The 21213-nt window shown below is 33.1% G+C and overlaps 2 protein-coding genes across 6 annotated transcripts; one reads left to right on the forward strand and one right to left on the reverse strand.

Moving 5' to 3' along the window:
* Positions 1-2820: 2820 nt before the first annotated feature.
* Positions 2821-19514, forward strand: LOC106762153 (ATP-dependent 6-phosphofructokinase 3-like). Of its 5 annotated transcripts, none has more exons than XM_014645895.2 (13): positions 2821-3335; positions 3672-3718; positions 3843-3882; positions 3965-4027; positions 4123-4260; positions 4417-4629; positions 4739-4807; positions 4934-5063; positions 5646-5911; positions 6036-6084; positions 6154-6308; positions 6487-6637; positions 19461-19514. In XM_014645895.2, the coding sequence occupies exons 1-12, from the start codon at positions 3255-3257 to the stop codon at positions 6631-6633; spliced, it is 1398 nt and encodes a 465-aa protein (XP_014501381.1). In that variant the 5' UTR covers positions 2821-3254; the 3' UTR covers positions 6634-6637; positions 19461-19514. The 5 variants fall into 5 exon arrangements, with proteins under 5 accessions (XP_014501381.1, XP_014501383.1, XP_014501382.1 ...); XM_014645897.2 differs by lacking the exon at positions 19461-19514 and having other exon boundaries at positions 2822-3001; positions 3165-3335; positions 6487-6793; XM_014645896.2 differs by lacking the exon at positions 19461-19514 and having other exon boundaries at positions 2822-3001; positions 3173-3335; positions 6487-6793.
* On the reverse strand, positions 6727-17792 carry LOC106762152 (DNA repair protein RadA). Its single transcript, XM_014645893.2, has 15 exons — positions 17135-17792; positions 16083-16138; positions 15761-15819; positions 15588-15659; positions 14626-14706; positions 13626-13733; positions 12670-12732; positions 11924-12004; positions 11051-11116; positions 10417-10572; positions 8943-9023; positions 8720-8758; positions 8213-8295; positions 7998-8070; positions 6727-7056 (listed from the first exon to the last, which is right to left on the reverse strand). Exons 1-15 carry the CDS (start codon positions 17668-17670, stop codon positions 6877-6879), a joined length of 1734 nt encoding a protein of 577 aa, XP_014501379.1. The 5' UTR covers positions 17671-17792; the 3' UTR covers positions 6727-6876.
* Positions 19515-21213: the final 1699 nt, after the last annotated feature.

Below are 21213 nucleotides of genomic sequence, written 5' to 3' on the forward strand. Positions count from 1 at the left end.
GATCTTTATTGTGAATTAGGAGGACTTTAATTTCATTTTTTTTATCAAACAAAAACTAATATATAAGTATATTTTTTTTTAATTTTACTAAATTATTTGTATTTGGCTTTAAATTGTATATCTATAAAAAAATATTTAACACCGAAAATATTTGTCAATGATATGCTATTGCATGACCTATACACCTATATTTTTTATACATATGTTAGTTGTTAAATTACTTTTTTTTTTAAGTATGTTATTCTTATACAATTACATTTTAAACGAAATCTCCTATTATATCTTTTCGTACAACTTCCATGGGAAAATTTAAATTTATTAAAAAATGGCAGAACATGTTTTTTTATGTTTTTTTTTGTCTTTCAGAAGGTTGGAAATTTATTTTTGCTCTGAAATATCATTTGACATTTAACAAAAGGTTACACGACCCTACCCTTTTAAGATTCCGTAATTTTTGGTATAATTTAATATATTATCATTTAAAAATTATTTATAAATTTTATGACTGCCTTATAAAGTGAATTTTAGATTAAAAGCAGCAATTGAGATTTTTGAGAGTTAGACTAAAGAAAAACAGTTCATAAAAGTAAAAAGTAAAATTCACAAATATTAAAACAAATAATTTTACATTTTGGAAGAATAAAACACAGATTAATTGAAGAAAATCTAATACGCATTTGATCAGGTTTTAAAATATTTAAATCTTATTGCACTAAAAAAATGGTTATAAGTTAAATGCATCACATAAATAGAAAAGTATTAAAACATTTTTTTTATCGTGAAAGAAGAAAAGAAGAAAAAAAAGTTGTGGATGAAGAAGAGAGAGAACGTGTTATGAAAAAAAAAATAAACTCAGTTTCAGAATTTTTTTTGTAGAACATGAAAAATATTATATACGTTTTGTACACATTTCATGCATTTCACATATTTCGTTACAGAAATTTTATTCTAAAAGTTTTGTTTCAAAAATCTTATTCTGAAAATTTTAAAAGTTTTGTAAAGCAAATAATCTGAAAGTCACTTTTACGAAAAATAAAATAATCATTATGAGAATTAGAGAGCTGTGCAAAAGAATTGTGGGGTCCATGAAGAAAAACCTAAAATGGGTTATGTTGAAGAAGAAATAACTTATTTATTAGCGAGAATTTCTTCCTCCACTTCCTTTTTCTTCTTTCGGCACCCTCCATAAATTTACCCTTGAATTAAAATGCTAAATTTACTTCCCGTGGATATGTCCATGTGCAGCTCATAAGCAAGGTCTCTTTCGGAATTGTTTCGGTTGTAGTAGATCTGGAACGTTAATAAATATGTGGTAAATATGAACCACTTACCTTATATTTATGACATGTACTTATAGTTTTTGTTATGAATATAGAATTATTAAGATTTTAATCACAGTTTAAATCAAAGATTTTGATTGACCGTCTGTCTTAAACCTCTGGTCATATTTTTACAAGATGATTCCTTGACCTTCCAATCTTCAAAATTCGAATGATAGAGACTAATCCTAGATATCTTGATGGTCCAATGATGGTCCGACCCATAATGTTCCGAAAGACATTTCAAGATTCTAAAATACATTTTAAGAGTATCCAAGAAAATATTAAAAAAAAAGTGCATGAGATTTTATTATAATTTTAATTAACAGTAGTTTTATTATTATAGGTTTTATGGGGTGAAAGAAGAAAATAGGGGTTGGAGGAAGAAAAACCCTCATTAGTTTTATAAAGAGAAATGATGGGTCAATCTAATTATATGACTTTGTTTAGTTTAATTTTAGCATCCTAACGTAGATCGAAAGAAATTTCCCCTAAATGGTGCAACAACAATGAAAATAAGACTGCGCCAAAAGAGTCTAAATGGATCTTAAAAATGCTTACTCTAGAAGAAAATTCACACCAAACTTTTATTTGATAAAATGGATTCTTTTATAATTTTATTATAAATATTTTTCTTAATTTCATAAGTAACTTTTTTATTATAATTACTTACTTTAGTTTAAAAAAATTAAAAATAAAATTGATAAGAATTTATGTATACCATAAAAAAAATACATCTCTTTGTTATATATATTAAATTTGTTGTTGGACGATAGTGTTGCATATTTTGATCTTCTTTTTAATTGTAGAAGTAAATAATAACATTGATGACTTTATAGTTTTCAGTTTAAAGAAATTAGAGTCAAAATTGGCGTTGCCATATATATTAATATGGAAATAGATAATGTAATTTGAAATTGGGGTTAAAAGAAAATGAAAGTCTCAGCTTGTTTTATCAAGTATTAACTTTTCCGAATTAGAATTAGGATAATGATATTTATACAATATTCTTTTAAAAAGTTTCAACATTGATTATGTAATAATAAAATTTAGTAAAAACTTAATTAAATATACTGAAAATCACATAAACTTAAAATATAATTAAACTAAAAAATTAAAACAGACAAAACTGAAGGTGAGAAAGAAGAAAAGTAAGTAAATAAATGAAGTAGGGGACCGTCTAGGATGGTCCAAATTGAACTCTTTCAGTTAGCACACATCAGTCGTATAAAAATTCAATCTTTGCATTTGACTCTTTTTCTCAGACTCCATGCTTTTACGATTGGCTACGCAGTCGAAAAGGAAATAATCTTAATTTTCAATGAAGAGGCACGACAACTGATGACTTAATCTGTGGTTAAAAAATCAGCAGCGAAAACATGGTTATGTTTATTTATTGCATAAATTATTGATCGATGATTATTTGTGTGGTGCCCTTTCGTCTCAAATAAAGGTGATCACACTCTCTGGTCGGTGTGCTTGTGCAAATTGGAGAATAAGTTGACAAACAGTATGAAGCATTTTTCCAGAAAAAGGATACGACAAAATTGGTGGTCCTAAACATATAAATTAAATACAAATTAAATCAAAACTCTATAGTATGAGTATGATCTCATCACGCAGGCTCTCAGATAAAGACTTTTTCTCTGGAGACTCAAGTTGCTTCTAACGTAAACTCCGTCGTTGGTTTCAATTTCTTTTGTTTTCTCTGTAGAAAATGCCACCCAGTTGTTACTTTATATATGTCACGCCAAATCAAATACTTTATCGTGAATCACTATTTACTTTCTAGTTCTGTAGTTGTGCCATTACCTATACATAGTATTTGGTTTGATATATTGCCAGAATTTCAGGTGGGTAGCAGAAACCTCCGAGTCCCACGAAAACCTTGTAAATCCAATTGAGGTATACTATCATACAGAATCCGACAACACCATGCAGGATTCCACCGCAGCTGCTTCTGGGTTCTTACTTGAAGATGTTCCTCATCTATCTGATTACATCTCTCACCTACCCGTAAGGCTTTTAATTTTCTCCCTATATTCATCCCCACCTAAAAGAACTTGGTTTCTGGTTTGAGTGGGCGTGTTTGTATTATGACTTTAACTTCTGAGCACTGACAGTGAACAGTTTTTTATATTGTCAATTAATATCGGTTGGGTATGATTTTTAATATAGTCATTATGAAAAAAAAAAAAATTATACTGTGAATCAGTTAGAGATCATACTAGATATGATTTTTTAGGTAATTAGTATAAAAGTCAACAAATTTGGTGACTTCTGATCAAAGCTATGGACTATTTTACTCTGTGTTTGATTTTTAGCATATGATTCCTTTTTTTAATCATGCAGACATATCCAGACCCATTACAAGACAATCCTTCCTATTCAGTTGTCGCGTAAGCCAATCTGTAGTAAACATTTTCAATATTCTTTCTGCTGTTGTTTACTGTGTTGTGTAGCCACTGTTGGAATGTTCCAGAATCAATTGGTGACTGAGTTGGATAATTTTTTATTCCGCAGGCAATATTATGTGAATGTGGATGATACAGTTGCGCAACAGGTTATTGAATTTTCACCTTTTAGTAGACGGAGTTCTGTTTCTGTCATTGTTGCAGTGTTTCACAACCGGTTTCATTGTGCAGATAATTGTACACAAAAATAGTCCAAGAGGGACCCATTTTCGGCGTGCTGGGCCAGCTCAGAAGGTTTTACCTTTTTTTGTTTTTTTACATCAAAAGTAAGACCTTGATTTCACCAATGTAATTCATGGGAAAACAACGGTGATTTGAATGTTTGGCAGGTGTATTTTGATTCAGAGGAAGTGCACGCTTGTATTGTCACTTGCGGTGGACTTTGTCCTGGTCTAAATACAGTTATAAGAGAAATAGTATGCGGCTTGTATCATATGTATGGGGTGCACAGAGTTCTGGGAATACAGGTATCACTTATGGACCAATTGTAACATCACTCATGTATATGTATGTATTTGTTATAACTGCACCAGATTAGGAGCTTTATTTGCAATTTTGACAGGTATTGAGTACTTTCTAGCGTGTATGATTAAAGTGTAAATCTTGTGTTTGGTTACATGTAGGGAGGATATCCAGGTTTTTATTCTCGAAATACAGTTCCTTTAACTCCAAAGGTTGTGAATGATATCCACAAACGTGGTGGAACCATCCTTGGGACATCATATGGTGGCCATGACACCTCAAAGATTGTTGATAGCATTGAAGACCGGGGCATTAATCAGGTTTATATACTTGGAGGATATGGAACTCAGTATGAAGCAGCTATGATTTTTGAGGTAATTAACTGACAAACTAACTTGATGATTGCATATGCTTTAAAGTTTTGTGGGTATAATACTTTTCACAGATTAGATTTGTAGTCATAAGATTTTGTTATTCATGCAGGAAGTTAGAAGGCGTGGCTTGAAAGTTGCAGTAGTTGGAATTCCTAAAACTATTGACAATGATATCCCAGTAATGACACTTTAACTGTAAAATTGTACATGTGAATTTCTATAGTTTTATGCTATTTTAATCAAAAGAAAAAGGGATTTGAGTTTAAGGAATCACCTATTTAATGTCATTCTGTATTTGAATTAGGTTATTGATAAGTCAATTGGCTTCGACACTGCTGTCGAAGAGGCACAACGAGCTATCAGTTCTGCTCATGTGGAAGCAGAAAGCGCAGAGAATGGTATTGGTGTTGTAAAATTAATGGGGCGTTACAGTGGTAAGTTTCGTTCATTTCTTTGATAGTATACAACTTTAGCTTAATGGTATCACTACAGTGTGGAAGATCATAAAATTGACTAGTATGCAGCTATGATCCTTGATTTTAATCCACAAACCCATGTCAAATTTCTTTTATTTTCCTTTCCGTGGCTACACCAGTATCATCTTGGGTAATTTTCATTCCAGCAAATTGCTTAGTGTCTCTTATCATTTGGCCAACATTTGATCGTCTTTAGTCTCTTATCATTTGACATGTATTTGTGTTATTTATTGATCTCCTCGTATTGTTTCTGAAATGTTGACCCTTTCTCATTTCTAGGATGTCTTTTGGAATACAAGTAGATATGCTATGTTTTGTCCAGTACCTTGAAGCGTTATTACCACTACTAATCATCTATTGAATGCTGACCTAGGCACTTACTCTTTCTTTTCATAACATCCTTCCAAGAGTTTCCCTCAAGGGACCTGCCATGTTGAATTATTGATTATTTACCATAAACCATGAGTCTCTTGTCATTCTTATATCTCGCCGTGTCTTGAATTAGTTGTTACAGTCACCAAATATTGAGATTTCATGCAGGATTTATTGCCATGTATGCAACTCTTGCTAGCCGAGATGTAGACTGTTGCCTGATCCCAGAATCGCCCTTTTATATGGAGGGTCCAGGAGGACTGTTGGAGTTCATTGAGAGAAGACTGAAAGAGCAAGGGCACATGGTTATAGTAATTGCTGAAGGTGCAGGTCAGGAGTTTCTTTCTGGCCACCCGCCCATTGTTAATAAGCAGGAGGCTTCTGCAGATCAATTACTTCCAGATGTTGGTCTGTGGTTATCCCAGAAAATTAAGGTAAAAGTTATGCAAGTTTGGCTTGCTTACGCAACGCATGCAACTCTGAATTCTCTGGAAACTCAACATTCCTTTGATTAATTTTCCATTTTTGGTTTTACATTTAAATATTTATTTTTTGTAGGATCACTTTGCAAAATGTCAAAAAATGCCTATTAATCTGAAGTACATTGGTGAGCTCTCTTCTCTAAACAGTATACTTACTAAAGAACAAACATGTGACTAACAAAATTGTCTCGCAGATCCTACCTACATGATCCGTGCTATACCAAGTAATGCATCTGATAATGTATTCTGCACCCTCCTTGCCCAAAGTGCAGTTCATGGTGCAATGGCAGGCTACACAGGCTTCACCGTTGGTCCAGTCAATGGCAGAAATTGTTACATTCCATTTCATGTAAGTTCTTGCGACTCTAACCAAATCTATTTGCTACTGCGCCAATTGCTTGGTTCCTTTTATACGTGCCGCAAGGAATGAGTCTAAATATTGTGAACACCTTTTTTTTTGTAAATATGCTATTTTTTCCCTATATCACTTGCTTACCTTAAACAGAATGCTGTTTTTGTACGTGCAGCTGATAAACGAGGGAGAGAAGAGGGTTGTGATAACTGATAGGATGTGGGCAAGGTTACTATCTTCAACCCATCAGCCTAGCTTCTTGAATCCAAAAGATAGCACAGCAGTGAGAGAGGAAATAACTGAACCAGAAATAGCAGACTAAACAGGCCGTATACAGAGCACAAATGTCACGCCAAGTTAAAATGCCTTTAAATTGTGCTGAACATGTTAATTAATGATCAAATTGAATTAGCGCAAGAGCAAATTAGATAATTGAGGTCGGATAAAACCAAATGAGTACATCTTTTGCGGTATTTAAGCCACAATGTGTGCATCTACATTTACAAAATTTTGAATAACAGCTTAGATATCAAAAGAAAGTGAGATCTGCATAATGCCTTTGGCATCAGTTAACTATTACTTTACTAAATACGGTGTTAATAACCTCTTTCAGATCCTTGCAACCTACAACTTTTATTCCTTCCAGACCTTCGGTTTCTAGAAGTTTTACAGCTTGCTTTGGTACGACACACATTCTGTAACCCAACTTCGCCACTGTGTTAACCCTTTTATCAATTCTAGGAACCTGTATCAATAAATAAAGAAATCACCAGGCTAAGACAGATGGAATAAACAAGCAATTTGTTTAATTTGGCTTAATGAACATACGGAGCTTTTCTTAGAAAACACAACAAAAAAGTGTTGTTTCAAATGGGAAGGATGTCTTAGAATTTACTCTATAGGTAGCATTGTTTCAATAAACCTTAATCAACCGGCAGGAATCAAGTCCCATCTAACAAAGGAATATTGTATTATTAATGAAACACTCAGAAACAGAATTGCAAGAGTGATACTACTAGCTAAGCAAACCGTTTGGCCAAAGCTACAGGCTGAAGACTGAAAGAAACATCACCGCTGCCATTGCAAACTCCCCTTTCTAGACATATCCGATCACAATTGTTTTCTCTTTTTTAAGCAAGCACGAATTCCTTAATAAAGACAACCTAGAACTAAGCACACGCGTGTTCTCTCTCCTCTAACTGAATCTCACTCTGTAGATGCTTTACACAAGTTGTTCCCTCCTAATTTACCTTTTTGGGCCAACTATAGTAATTAGTAACAATTTAGGTCCATAGTCCTATCACAACCTCAAATATACATACTGAGGACAAAAGGGCAGAAAAATGCTTGACCTAGCCATATCATGTCATTGTTCATCAGAACTAAACCGACCAGTTAATTCAAATCTGCATTCCACAAAAGAGTTCAACAATACAATCCTTTCCACCACTTTCCTAACTATGTAGAAAACTGAAAATGCCACTTAATTTAAAACACATGAAACCTCACAGACAACAGATCTGAATTTTCAGAAAAAAAGACTTCCATAGATTGAAACGCAAAGCAAATTTAACATCTACAAACCCTTCAATAAGAAGCACATTGCTACACTATTGAAAACTCTAAATTCATTTTCAATATGGTAGTAGTGAGTAGCAACCTTTAACATTAAATGTGCTTACTTACCATGCGAAGCTCTCCACCAAGGCCAATTTCACCAATGAACGCAGTCCCCTCTGGAATAGGGAACTCCAAGAAACTGGAAAAAAAAAAGACAACAAAGATGATAAACAGATTCTACCAGTTTCTAGAATATTGTACTGGAAAAAAAGAAAGCATTCATGCCAATAGTGCCAGAACAACAAGATCGAACATCATTTAAAATAAATTAGAACACGAACCTGCTGCAAATTGCAGCTGCTATTGCAAGATCTCCAGCAGTCTCTGTCACTTGGAATCCACCAACAACATTCAAAAACACAGCCTGTTGAACAAGTGGCAAGATGAGAAAATATATATTAGAGATCTACTAGTTATAATTTTTATTTGTATTGTAATTTCATTTAACATTCATCTGTGGCAGTATTAGTTTCCACGAGGCTTCTTATAGAAACTGGATCAGAAAACTCATACAGAAAGGAATTCTCAATTGGAAAATGAGAATTATGTATAAGTCTTGCAATTGTACAAAAAGTTTACAATACAACCACTAGCACTTTGAGGGCCCAGAAACCTCCCACAACAAAGTTATTTCTCCTTATCCCCCACACAGACCCAAAAACACATATATGTATGCATAACTTCCGCCTACACACAACTATATAACTAGTAACAGATTTCTCAGCTATACATAGAGATAGAAAGACAAGAAAGTCAAAAGGATATAACATATTTGAAAATCAGCTTACATTATCCTGGAGATGAAGACCTGCTTGCTTAATAAGTACCTATAGTTCACAGAATAGTGCAATAATCAATACACGACAAATTTCATTACGGTAGGCTATATTTATAGAAAGAGAACTAATATCACCATCACGCATCCCTTTCATTCATTTTCTCATTCAAATGAATTACCACATGGGAAGGTTGTGCAATATTGTCAAAGAATTACCAAGAAGAGTGGCTTACACATTTAATAATATTAGCTCTGTTTGAATGGATCCCATTGGATTGTGAACTCGAAACTGGGCTATATGTGAGGCATAGTGCCTGTAGAATAAAATTGAAAATTATTAGATACATTAGATTATTAGATATCTTGGATAAGTATCTTATCTTTATTTTTTATCTTTAGTTACTTTGTTATTATTATTTATTTATTTTTTAGACTCAGCTCATATTTTCTTTTTTATTAATAAAGTACCCTTTGTGTTTTTACTATATTCAATATAGTATTAGAGTCAAGTTTAAAGCATATCTTAGTGAAATTTGATATTTGTTGGACTATCGAACCACCTATTAATGTCTAGTCTCACATGAGGAATATATGTTGGAAGTCTCATATCAACTAGAGGTAAGACCAATTCAGAATATATTAGTGAGTGCAAACCTCATCTTATAAGCCGATTTTGTAAGATTAAATCAAACATAAAGTCAACTTCTTCACAAAAATCAATACAATAATTTTCTAAAAGGATATTAGAGCATAAATACCACATATAAGAAGAATGCACAATGATGAAAATTAAGGTGTATTCTTAATCTCTACCACATACACATGATAACAAGAATGTGAAGAGCTTTGAGGATTTGACTCAACAACTTCTTATGGAATCTTTGTTGCAGGCATCATACTGAGGATAGTAAGTTTAAGACTTTGGTCTTACAAGATCTCTCCACTGGAAAATACTGGCATAACATAAAATTTAAGGCCCTAAGTGTAAAAACAAAATAATATATTTCTGTCTTGGAAACATATATTTCTATTAACAACCAAATAAAGCATTAACTAGAATGTGAATCTTATAAGACTCTTATTCTGGAATAGAAGTTGTAAAAAGGTCTTAAAAGTGATGTGGCATGATGGAACCCACAAAAAATAAATTAAGATCTCATAAAATTACCCTTTCAGTCGAGATGAAAATTGAGGTGTATTCTTAATCTCTATCAGAGACACACGATAACATTAATGTGACGAGCTTTGAGGATTTGACACAACTTATCGAATTTTGGTTGCAGGCATGATACTCAGGATCGTTAAGTTTAAGACTTTGGTCTTACAAGATCTCTGCATTGTAATATACTGACATAACATAAAATTTAAGACCCTGAGTCGTAAAAATAAAATAATATATTTGTCTTTGAAACATATATTTCTATCGACAACCAAATAAAGCATTAATTAGAATGTGAATCTTATAAGACTCCTATGATGGAATAGAAGTTGTAAAAAAGTCTTAAAAGTGATGTGGCATGATGGAAGCCACAAACAATAAATTAAGATCCCACAAAAATGACCCTTTGCAGTCGAGATGGCCTGACAAAAATTCTCTAGATGATAAATAAGGATCATTTCTTCACAACGTATCATTTCTTCTCAAGATATAGGATATAGAAGAAAATACACAATGGACTTGGATTCTTAGATTCAACGGAAAATTACCTGAATTTCAACTAAAAATGTTCTTGTACCATCCATTAATACAGCAATAGCAAGTCCGGCTAAAACATTTGAATCAGAATGCTGTTGAGTGAGAAACATTTCACTGGCATTTGAAACAACCTGGAGTCCTGATTGTGACATCTCAAGAACAGCAAGCTGATCATATAAACCAACACAAGATAGAACATCAATTTTCTCAGGTCGTTCTAATCATTGAAGGTAATATAAGATAGATGACCAAATGCCATTATGAAATTGACATGATAACACACAGAAGAGCTTCTAAATTTAGCTAGACTAAGCAATGATAAAATGTCAACACATTATGATAATATATAGTCTCAGTCCTTCACCCAGCAGTTCATACGCATGCCTCGGTACTCCAATAATTTAAACTTGCAGTCAGATATATCAGATAAGGTACTCATTCTCAAAATTAAGCATCACAGAAAAATACTAATGACAGAAATAGAACAGAAGAAAAAAGCAAGAAATCAATGCTAGTAGTACACTGTTAATGATATTCATATATTAAAAGTACTGATAACATGGTTCTTCAAAAGTATTAGTAGAAACAAAATAGTTACAATCAACGAAGACATCTTAAATATAATAGGAAATGGTCATAGCATACCTCATCAGTGGAACCAAAGCGATTTTTCACAGCTCGCAGCATTCGATATGGAGAGTGCTTCTCACCCTAAGCATTAATTTGAAAAATTAGCATGGAGAAAATTGAAATGAAACCTGGTGATTCAATTAAAATGTTAAAATGCAATACGCAGAAAAAAACTGTTAAAAAAATTACACAATCAGTTAAAATGTAATATTGTAAAAATAAATGACAATGATTCAGGAAAAGGGGAATAAGAAGAATTGTGTGCTGTGACCATAATTAATTTCAGAAAGAAATAAAAAATTTATTGACAATGTAAATATTGTTCCACTGTACATTATTCTCTTTTTAACTCATTTTTACAAATTAACCAGTTTCAGTGAAATAAATCAAATAACATAATTTCAGATTGTGAGAGTGTATTGAGATCCTACATTGACTAAAAATATGCCTAGTGTAGAATTATATGATAGTATTAAAGCCTATCCTAAATCTATTATTAGACCACCTAAATCCATTATTGGGACACCCATATTTCTCAACATTCTAGACAAATCCTAGGTGTGAACGGTTGTTATTGGGCCACCCATATTTATCCACACTCCAAATGTCTGGTCTTGAGCATGAATGATCACATGATGCCAGCAAGAGACTGTTCGCAAACCCTTTCAAGAAAATTGTTTTGATTTAGCAGAATGCAAAACTCGAAATACATACCCTCCGAAAAATGTTCATATTTTGCCCTGCCAGGATATAGTGCTTTACAGACAAGACACTACAGTAATGTTCCAAAAAAATAGATAATGAAGCCCAAAAATAGAAACCATAATGATGGGCAGCTCTACCAAGTAACAACTATCCAAAAAAAGAATGGTGTAATGAGGTACCAACTTCCATATACAAAACAACATCAACTATATGCTCCAAGACTCGAGGTCCTGCTATCTCTCCAGATTTGGTCACATGTCCAATCTGAAAAACAAAGCAAAAGAGAAAAGTAAATTTTTTTATCACAAATGCTAACACTTCAAAGGCCACAATAAGAGACATGCACAAAGATAAATTACAAATTAAATCCACACAAGCAACATCAATCATAATACCTGCCATTTCAGCACAATCATGTGACTTTTACCTTGATGGGATCACAAACTGTAAAAAATTTCCAGTTTTACTATAACGACGACATATGTCAATTGCAGACTTGGCTGAATAAGGGGATTACACTGTTGAAAAGTATCTCCTATTACCGGAAAGTATCTTCTGTTTGAGGGGTGTACTAATCTGATTTGTTTTTATTTTATTTTCTACTTAATTTCCTCTATTAAGTAATTAATGTACTCGTTTCTAAGTCATTAATAATGTAGGGAACAATAGTGCTGGAAACGGCTTAAAGTAATCAAGGTCTAAGAAAACCAAATAGGCGGATTCATGTATAGTAGCTTACCACTATCCTACGAAGTTTGATTTTCTATTTATTGTTACTAACTCCGATGTAAATTATTTTATATAACGAATGCTACTTAGTACATCAAACAATCAAACAATTCACCAAATACGATGCAAAAAAAGATAGTGCATTAATATATCAATTTTCCATTTATATATAATTCACAAAATTTGATAGACGTGCTCACCAAAATAACTGAGATGTTAGTTGTTTTAGCAAATCGCATCAAAGCTGCCGTACATTCCTTCACCTGTTACACACCAAGAAAAAGTCACATCTGATGTACCACAGAACCAGGATACCATGCATCCCAATGACCAAAAAACCAATTAAAAAAATTAAACGGAATTAATCAATCATGAGTTTGACCTTTAAAAAAAATCCTTTATTTGACAATGATTAAATACTATGAAGAGAGATTTGGTATGGACAAAAGTTAATTAAATACCAAAGACACGTTCCAAACAACACATTTTAATAGAATATAAAAGAGCAGTAGGAAGAAACTATTTTGTCCACATACTCTCCTATTAGTTACAATTTATTAGAACTCAAAAATTATGGGTCCCACGTCTTATTTAATTATACTCCCTCCTGATTTTGTAGTTGTCAATAATTTCTAAACAATAAGCGGGTGTGCTTTCCTAACACTGCTCTAGAATATAAATGGATGTGCATAGTGCAACATAAAAGAATTCTATGAATCAGAGTTTCAGAAAAACTGATAATCCGACACTAATTCTTTTGGATGTATAGATCATAAAAGTGGATTCTGCCCCTCCCAATAAAGTCATCTCCACAGACAAGGTTAGGAATTGAATCCTTGACATGTCTTACGAACCCAGCTATTTACCAACTTACCAAATGTGCTGAACTTTGTTGGTTGATAGCTTAAAAATTGATATTGAAGTTGTTATTCTCTAAAACAGAGATCAGTATGGGTCCAGTGAATGTTAAACAGATATAACTGGCATTAGCTAACCCTGCTGAGCCGGAAACAGCAGACAGCTAATAAAACTACAACCTCCTGTACACATAAGAGAAATAAACAACAAACCTAAATGCACTCCGCCTAACATAGTTAAAACATCCAACAAAAATGTAAAGTCTCTTGAAGGTAGTTAAGTTTGCTATATTCATAACCTGCGTAATCCCTCCAGCACTTCCTATTACTGTATTCAGGTAAACAGTTTGTATTGAATCAACCACCAGAGCACAAGGGGATAGAGCATGAGTTTTCCTCAATATGTCCTACCACCAAAAAGCAAAAGTAAAGCATAGTTATCAATCGTAGATAGTAATAGCAGTCAAAGCCAAAAGACAAAAACAGTAGTGCTATAGTACACAGTGGAATGCCTCTTTATATGTACATAGATTAAATAATTTAGTAATTTAAATCATATACATATAAATGCTAAAAAAGTGCTCAAAGTTCACAACATACTCTTAATTAACAATCGGAGGTCACAGGTTTTAAGCACAAACATACAAGGAAATAACAATAAAAGTAAATTTAAAACATTCAATAAAAAGTGATTGATTGTTGCTCACGGAAAACAGTAGAGGATGAGGGTTCAAAGTTTAAAACAGAGGTGATTCAGAATAGCAGAGAAATAATGGAGAATAGGTAATACTAGAAGTTGCAGTAATCACCAGAAATACTGCATGACGAGGGTGCTCGTTGGTCCAAGTCAAACAGTGTTAGGAAAGGGAGTGCGAAACTACTTACAATTACGGATTTTTTAACATTCTAAAAGGAGGGGGAATAATTTTTTTAACATTCTAAAAGGAGGGGGAATAATTTTGCCCCCGTCCCCCCTTTTGAGGGCAAAAAAAAAGGTTTCCGATCACTCTAGTCTCACTGGAGCTACAGCTACTATTAAAAAATGCACTGGTATTAAAACTTTGCAGCAGCCTATGGCTATTCTGGACAGAAGAAGTGCATTATCGATAACTATGAAGTCAAACAAAAAAAGAGGACTGTTATTGAGGCTTCATTACACACTGTACTACTATGTATGGCCAATTAAGAATAACATCTTCCATGAAACAGACTCCGTGACAGTGTTGGAACATCAAAACTCATGTATGAATAAAATACTGGAAGAAAAACTGATCAGCAGAAAAATTCAAGATAATGTACCTCAATATCAGTACTTGAATATAAATAAATATTGGACTTAATCCCAAGGCGATCGGCTCTAGCACAAATTTGCTTAAGGCTCTGTCACATAACAGAGAACAAATGCTTATTAAATTATAAAAGTGTCAGGGACCTAAAGAAAATCAAAAGTTGAACTATCCATCTTCAACAGCAGTGCAATCAGGGCCAACCATCTAAAATTAAAAAAGAAAAGATTATAGGCCAAGAGTTAAATGTCAGCAGTATTAAAACATGACATGACAATAATTTTCTGTAGATTAATTTCTTATCAATATCCAATATTTTAAATTTTCAACATCTTTACGTGGCATCTTCTTTTATAAGTCTTGAACAAGTTTTTGATACAAGTGTAAGAATATAAGTACATATTTTATTTTAAGGAATTCTCCTTAGGTCGTGTTCAGAACCCTCAATCTAAACAATCAATACAAAGAAGAAAGATAAGAACAGTATTTGTGTTTTAAACTAGTTCTATGTTATACAGAAGTTATCACAGATATGTGCAAATGTTCTGACAATATACAATAAATATAAACCATTTGTCCTGTAAATTTGGTATAAAAGAGATTGGACAACTTATCTGAGTTCTGGAGTTATGTGTCTGTAAAACTAAAACGTGTTTATAAAAACTCCAATTAAATTTAAAATACACATATTTTATAAGCTTATTGATAAATATAGAAATAGTCCATGTCAGTCCCTGTAAATATAGAAAATGTTGGCTTTAGTTCTTTAAAAAATGATTGTCTTGTTTTAGTCCCTCTTTTTTTCTTAGTTGTGTCAGGTGCGGACATTGTCCTTCACAAAACAAAAAAACATCTACTTATGGTTATGGAAATAGAGACTACACTGACACATTTCCACAAATGAAAAGAGCATATTTAGAAAGATTAAAATCATATTTAACACTAAAACTGTTAACAGGTTCAATGAAAGCAAACCTCTTCACCAGACACATATACAACTGGAGGTGTTTCATCATCACTGCACGTATTTGCTATCATTGCTGAAATCTTCCAAATCAACATCACAAATAAACCAGGCATTAATGACAGTTGACGAGATTGTTACAGAAAGTTGATTCATGAGACTTTATATCCAAATTTATCTGTACCTGTAACAACAGAGTACTTTTCCCGATACCAGGATCACCACCTACTAAAGTTAAAGAACCTTCCAAACCATTGTTAAAGATAAAGTTAGCCCTGGAATACCAAATTTACTTCTTGCAGGACCATCACGAAAACTTGAATTGAGAAAGGTATTATTATCAGACAATCAACTTGAGGAAGCATTCGTTCGAAAATCCAATTAAGATTTTAGAGGAAGAAAGCAAAAAATAATGTGTACACGCCATGTGAAGAAATGTACGAATATCTTCGAACAGGCAAATCCATCATATCCAAACAAACATTAGAAGAAAAATTGGATAGAACCTGGTACAAGACCTCCACCAAGCACTGTAGAAACTTCATTTCCGAGGGAACCAGACCTGAAATTGATGCGAACTGCACAGTATAAATTTTGAGAAAAGCAAGGTTTGGAATCCAACTTCTAATCTTTATAGATAGGGGGTTCAATCTCTTCCTTAAGTTGCTTTAATTCCCGTCTTCATTTTATCTCTCTCTTCCCTCCTGTGAAGCCCCTATAGACGTAAAGGTTCCGAAGGCTCTAAGTAAGTGAATATCTCCTTCCCGCCCACCTTAAAGTTCAAGAGTCGTAAGTCAGGAGATCTTTCCTAGAGGTAAGTTAAGGATTCCTTCTGGCCTTCTGCTCTGGTAGCTAAGTCACTCTATTCTTTCCTTTAGTAGGAATAGACAAGTCTCACTCTTGCCCTTAATAGGAATCCAAACACGGCACATCTTTTGTAAAAGTCTAGAAGGGCAAATTCCTCCTCACACACACATCAAGGCATGGTAAAAAATTGTCCTACTAATTAACTCCTTTATGAAGATGAAAAACATTCATAGAAACAGTACATTGTTATATGCTCCCAAACCCTCACATTACTTTTTTTCTACCTTTCTCCAAACAGTCCCGCTACACCAAAAAACCTTAAAGTAACCCTCTGTTACTTGAGAGCTATGATGCACGGATACAATTCATGCACCGGATGCAACTCGTATCGGATGCGACATATGCCAGGACATTTGTGTTGAAAATAATAGGATACTATATTTGATATGTGCTTATTGAAAAATGTACAATCTTAAAAACATGATAAATATGTAATTGTTATTATGTGAATCCAAGTATTGTTATATGTTGTCAAAAATAACAAATTATAAGTTATTGTCATCATAAAAAAACTGATATATAGATTAGATGTATAGATAAGATCCAAAAATATTAGACACGTTGGAGATGGACAAGTGACTCAAATCGAAGTACATAGAGGAAATCATCCTCATCAATCAGCACATGATCCAAAACAAGCTGAGTCCAAATACACAAACTTTAAATTTTGAAGAAAAAGAAAAGAACTTACAAAGGAATTCTCCATTTCTCGTGATTGAATCCACGGTTCACCTCTTCCAATTTGACGAGGCGCAGCTCTTCAGGTCGTCGTGGGAGCCACGAGCGCACTGCGTCGTCGGTAATGGCTAACCCCCCTCTGGATTTGTCAGTTAATTTGCTCTCGTGAAACTCTTGCATTGTGCCAGTTACATCGCACTCGGGGCATGTCCCCCACCATCTCCCCGTCGTGTGCCCACAATCAGAGCACACCCACTGAGCTTTCACCTTCCCCTTTTTCTTCACCACCGCTGCATCATTTCCCCTCAAACCGCTAGGGTTTTCATCTCCATCGCTGTGATCGCTTGGCTGCACAACTGGGTGGGCGTAGATGTTCCCATACCTGCTCCAACCGGTGGTAGTGGTTTCATTAGTTGGTTTGTGTGTGAGGTCAGCATCGGAAGAATCCGCCGTTGCAGAGTAGTGGGAAAGGAGAGGTCGGAAAATGCATTTGGAGTAGTGAAGGTGAAGCTTGTGTGCGATGAGGATGGTTCTAAGGAGCCTGGTCATGCTATTCGAGCTAGAACAAAATGCCTCAGCTGCATAAACCCTTATTTGCCTTCAGGGGTTAATGCTAGGCGGGAACACTGGAGAATTGCCTCCAAATTACCAGGAAGAGATTACTAGGATGTCTACACATTAGATAATACAAAAATGTCGAATTAATGTATTTTTAAGGAGAGTGTTAAAAAAAATTCATAAAAGTATTTTAAATTACCAAGTATAAGTGGTTTTTTTATTGTAAAATGTTAATTGTTGTTAATAGGACGAGTTGAATCCAAAAATTTTCTAACTTTTTTTCCTAAACTCTTTAAATTAATTTTTTCTTTTTTTAATTTTATTAAAAAAATTGAATCACAGTCTTTTCACATTCCCTTCTAACTTTTTACTTCTAAATTAATTTTATATTCATCAGTTTTTTTCCAGTAAATTAGTTTTACTTTTTTTAGCTTACAAATATCTAGGTTAGTTTTAGCTTCCTACCTCCCAAATATTTAGGCTAATGTATAAGTTAATGATTACAAATAAACTTGTTAGTTTAGTTACCCATAACTCAAATAATTAAACAGGAGATTAGAAATATAATTTAAATATTTATTTAAAATAAAAAATGCTTTTTTATTTGACTTTATTATCAAAGTTTTAAAAACCTTTAAATACACGCCACTAATAAGCATTCAATGTCTGTTTTTAATAACTTAAGCCTGGAATGACCATCTATAATTTAATTTCTTTTTTATTTTTAACACCGAATTATAGTCATTTTTAAGTTTTTCCTCAATTGTAAATTTTTATATTTGTTTCTTGTATATGTTAATTTTATCATTTGAATTGTTTTTACATGTTTGTTTTGTAAACATATGAGATGTTTGATTATCACTTATGTATAAACTCGGATTTTAAGTCTCCACATGATTTTCATGTTGTTAAAAATTTCAAAAACATTATATTTTAAAAATAAAACATAGCATTTTACATTGTTGACAAAATCAAATTAGAATGTATTGTTTTATATCCATTGTTAAGTCAAACAATATCTTGGTTCTGAGTAACAATGGATACAGAATATCACATTCTACATTATCGATGAATTTTTTCTGTATTTTCTATTAAAGACATCTATAATGATGCAACTATCCGCATATAAAATGCTTAGAATAACTAATGTAAAAAATCACGTTGCACTAATGATAACTACGACCGTAAAAAGTGGCTCGTATAGTCCTCAACAACATGAATTATGTACATGAATTAAATAACAAAGACGATAAAAAAAAGATGACATGTTAACAGTATTCAACAATGTAGATGTTACACGAAGAAAAAATTACATTAAACCCAATTTATAGTTTGTGGTTGTTTGTAATTAAATATTTAGATGATTTAGGTTTTATATTTAGATTTTTTTTTTTCGTAATAAGGATACAACTTTTGTGCAAATTTACTAAAATAAAAGATTTTTTTTAAGAAAAATATGAATATTGATAAGTGTATTATGAAACATGAATTACTAGCAGAAATTGTTTAATTCCATTTCATAAAAGTTCTTGCGACTCTAACCAAATCTATTTGCTACTGTGCCAATTGCTAGGTTCCTTTCATACGTGCCGCAAGGAATGAGTCTAAATATTGTGAACACCTTTTTTTTCTTTTCTATTTTTTTGTAAATATGCTATTTTTTCCCTATATCACTTGCTTACCTTAATCAGAATGCTGTTTTTGTACGTGCAGCTGATAAACGAGGGAGAGAAGAGGGTTGTGATAACTGATAACTGAACCAGAAATAGCAGACTAAACAGGCCATATACAGAGCACAAATATCACGCCAAGTTAAAATGCCTTTAAATTGTGCTAACCATTTTAATTAATGATCAAATTGAATTAGCGTAAGATCAAATTAGATAATTGAGGTCGGATAAAACCAGATCAGTACATCTTTTGCGGTATTTAAGCCACAATGTGTGGATCTACATTTACAAAATTTTGAATTACAGCTTAGATATCAAAAGAACGTGAGATCTACATAACGCCTTTGGTATCAGCTAACACTATTATGTAGAGCTGTCAAAATGAGTCACAATCCGCCAGTCAATCCAGTCCATCACGGATTCAGGTTGGGTTGAGTTTGAAAAAATTGTATTTTTTTATGCGGATCAGATTTTAACTCTTAAACCTAGCTCATGCGGGTTAAACCCGTGGCGGGTCGGGTTGACTTACCAATCCACCTACCTAATTTTATTTTATCAAAATTTAATTTTAATTTTATTGAAAAAATATTTTATTATTTTTTTGTTTGAAAAAATTATCTAAGTTTCCTATTTTCAAAATTAATTAAAAGGGTGGAAGTGAAATTTGTTTATATTTGAATTATAGAAATTTTGTAATTTTTTATTTGGAAAAAATTGTAATTAAGTGAGCCAAGCCAATCCGTTTACTCACCAACCCGTGGTGGGTCGGGTCTGGTTCGGATTTTTCTGGTTTGCTAATAAACGAACCAGATTGGGTTGGCTCACTAAGTGACCAATCCGTGGTGGATTGAATCGAGTCGGGTTGGATAACCCGTTTTGACAGCTCTAGTGTTACTCTACTAAATACCGTATTGATATTGATAACATCTTTCAGATCCTTGCAACCTACAACTTTTATTCCTTCCAGACCTTCGGTTTCTAGAAGTTTTTCAGCTTGCTTTGGTACGACACACATTCTGTAACCCAACTTCGCCACTGTGTAAACCCTTTTATAAATTCTAGGAACCTGTATCAATAAATAAAGTAATCACCAGGCTAAGACATCGATGGAATAAACAAGCAATCTGTTTAATTTGGCTTAATGAACATAAGGAGCTTTTCTTAGAAAAAATAACAAAAAAAGTGTTGTTTCAAATGGGAAGGATGTCTTAGAATTTACTCTATAGGTAGCATGGTTTCAATAAATCTTAATCAACCGGCAGGAATCAAGTCCCATCTAACAAAGAAATATTGTATTATTAATGAAACACTCAGAAACAGAATTGCAAGAGTGATACTACTAGCTAAGCAAACCGTTTGGCCAAAGCTCCTATCACAACCACAAATATACATATTGTGGACAAAAGGGCAGAAAAATGCTTGACCTAGCCATATCATGTCATTGTTCATCAGAAATAAAAATCGACCAGTTAATTCAAATCTGCATTTCACAACATAGTTCGACAATACAATCCTTTCCACCACTTTCCTAACTATGTAGAAAACTGAAAATGCCACTTAATTCAAAACACTTGAAACCTCACAGGCAACAGATCTGAATTTTCACAAAAAAAGACTTCCATAGATTGAAACGCAAAGCAAATTTAACATCTACAAACCCTTCAATAATCAGCACATTGCTACGCTATTGAAAACTCTAAAATTGATTTTCAATATCGAAGTAGTGAGTAGCAACCTTTAACATTAATTTTGCTTACTTACCATGCGAAGCTCTCCACCAAGGCCAATTTCACCAATGAACGCAGTCCCCTCCGGAATAGGGAACTCCAAGAAACTGGAAAAAAAAAGACAACAAAGATGATAA

This window comes from Vigna radiata, chromosome 5 (assembly GCF_000741045.1).
Source record: "Vigna radiata var. radiata cultivar VC1973A chromosome 5, Vradiata_ver6, whole genome shotgun sequence".
NCBI classification, from domain to species: Eukaryota; Viridiplantae; Streptophyta; class Magnoliopsida; order Fabales; family Fabaceae; genus Vigna; species Vigna radiata.

What these genes read in the sequence shown, in the direction of transcription:
- LOC106762153 (XM_014645895.2), top strand. Translation starts at nt 3,255, where the DNA reads ATGCAGGATTCCACCGCAGCTGCTTCTGGGTTCTTACTTGAAGATGTT. An exon ending in CTATTGACAATGATATCCCA is followed by an intron (nt 4,808 to 4,933) that starts GTAATGACACTT and finishes TATTTGAATTAG; the next exon opens with GTTATTGATAAGTCAATTGG. An exon ending in ATTGTTACATTCCATTTCAT is followed by an intron (nt 6,309 to 6,486) that starts GTAAGTTCTTGC and finishes TTGTACGTGCAG; the next exon opens with CTGATAAACGAGGGAGAGAA.
- LOC106762152 (XM_014645893.2), bottom strand. Translation starts at nt 17,670, where the DNA reads ATGACCAGGCTCCTTAGAACCATCCTCATCGCACACAAGCTTCACCTT. An exon ending in AAAGTACTCTGTTGTTACAG is followed by an intron (nt 15,660 to 15,760) that starts GTACAGATAAAT and finishes TTGATTTGGAAG; the next exon opens with ATTTCAGCAATGATAGCAAA. An exon ending in GAGCTAATATTATTAAATGT is followed by an intron (nt 8,759 to 8,942) that starts GTAAGCCACTCT and finishes TGTGAACTATAG; the next exon opens with GTACTTATTAAGCAAGCAGG.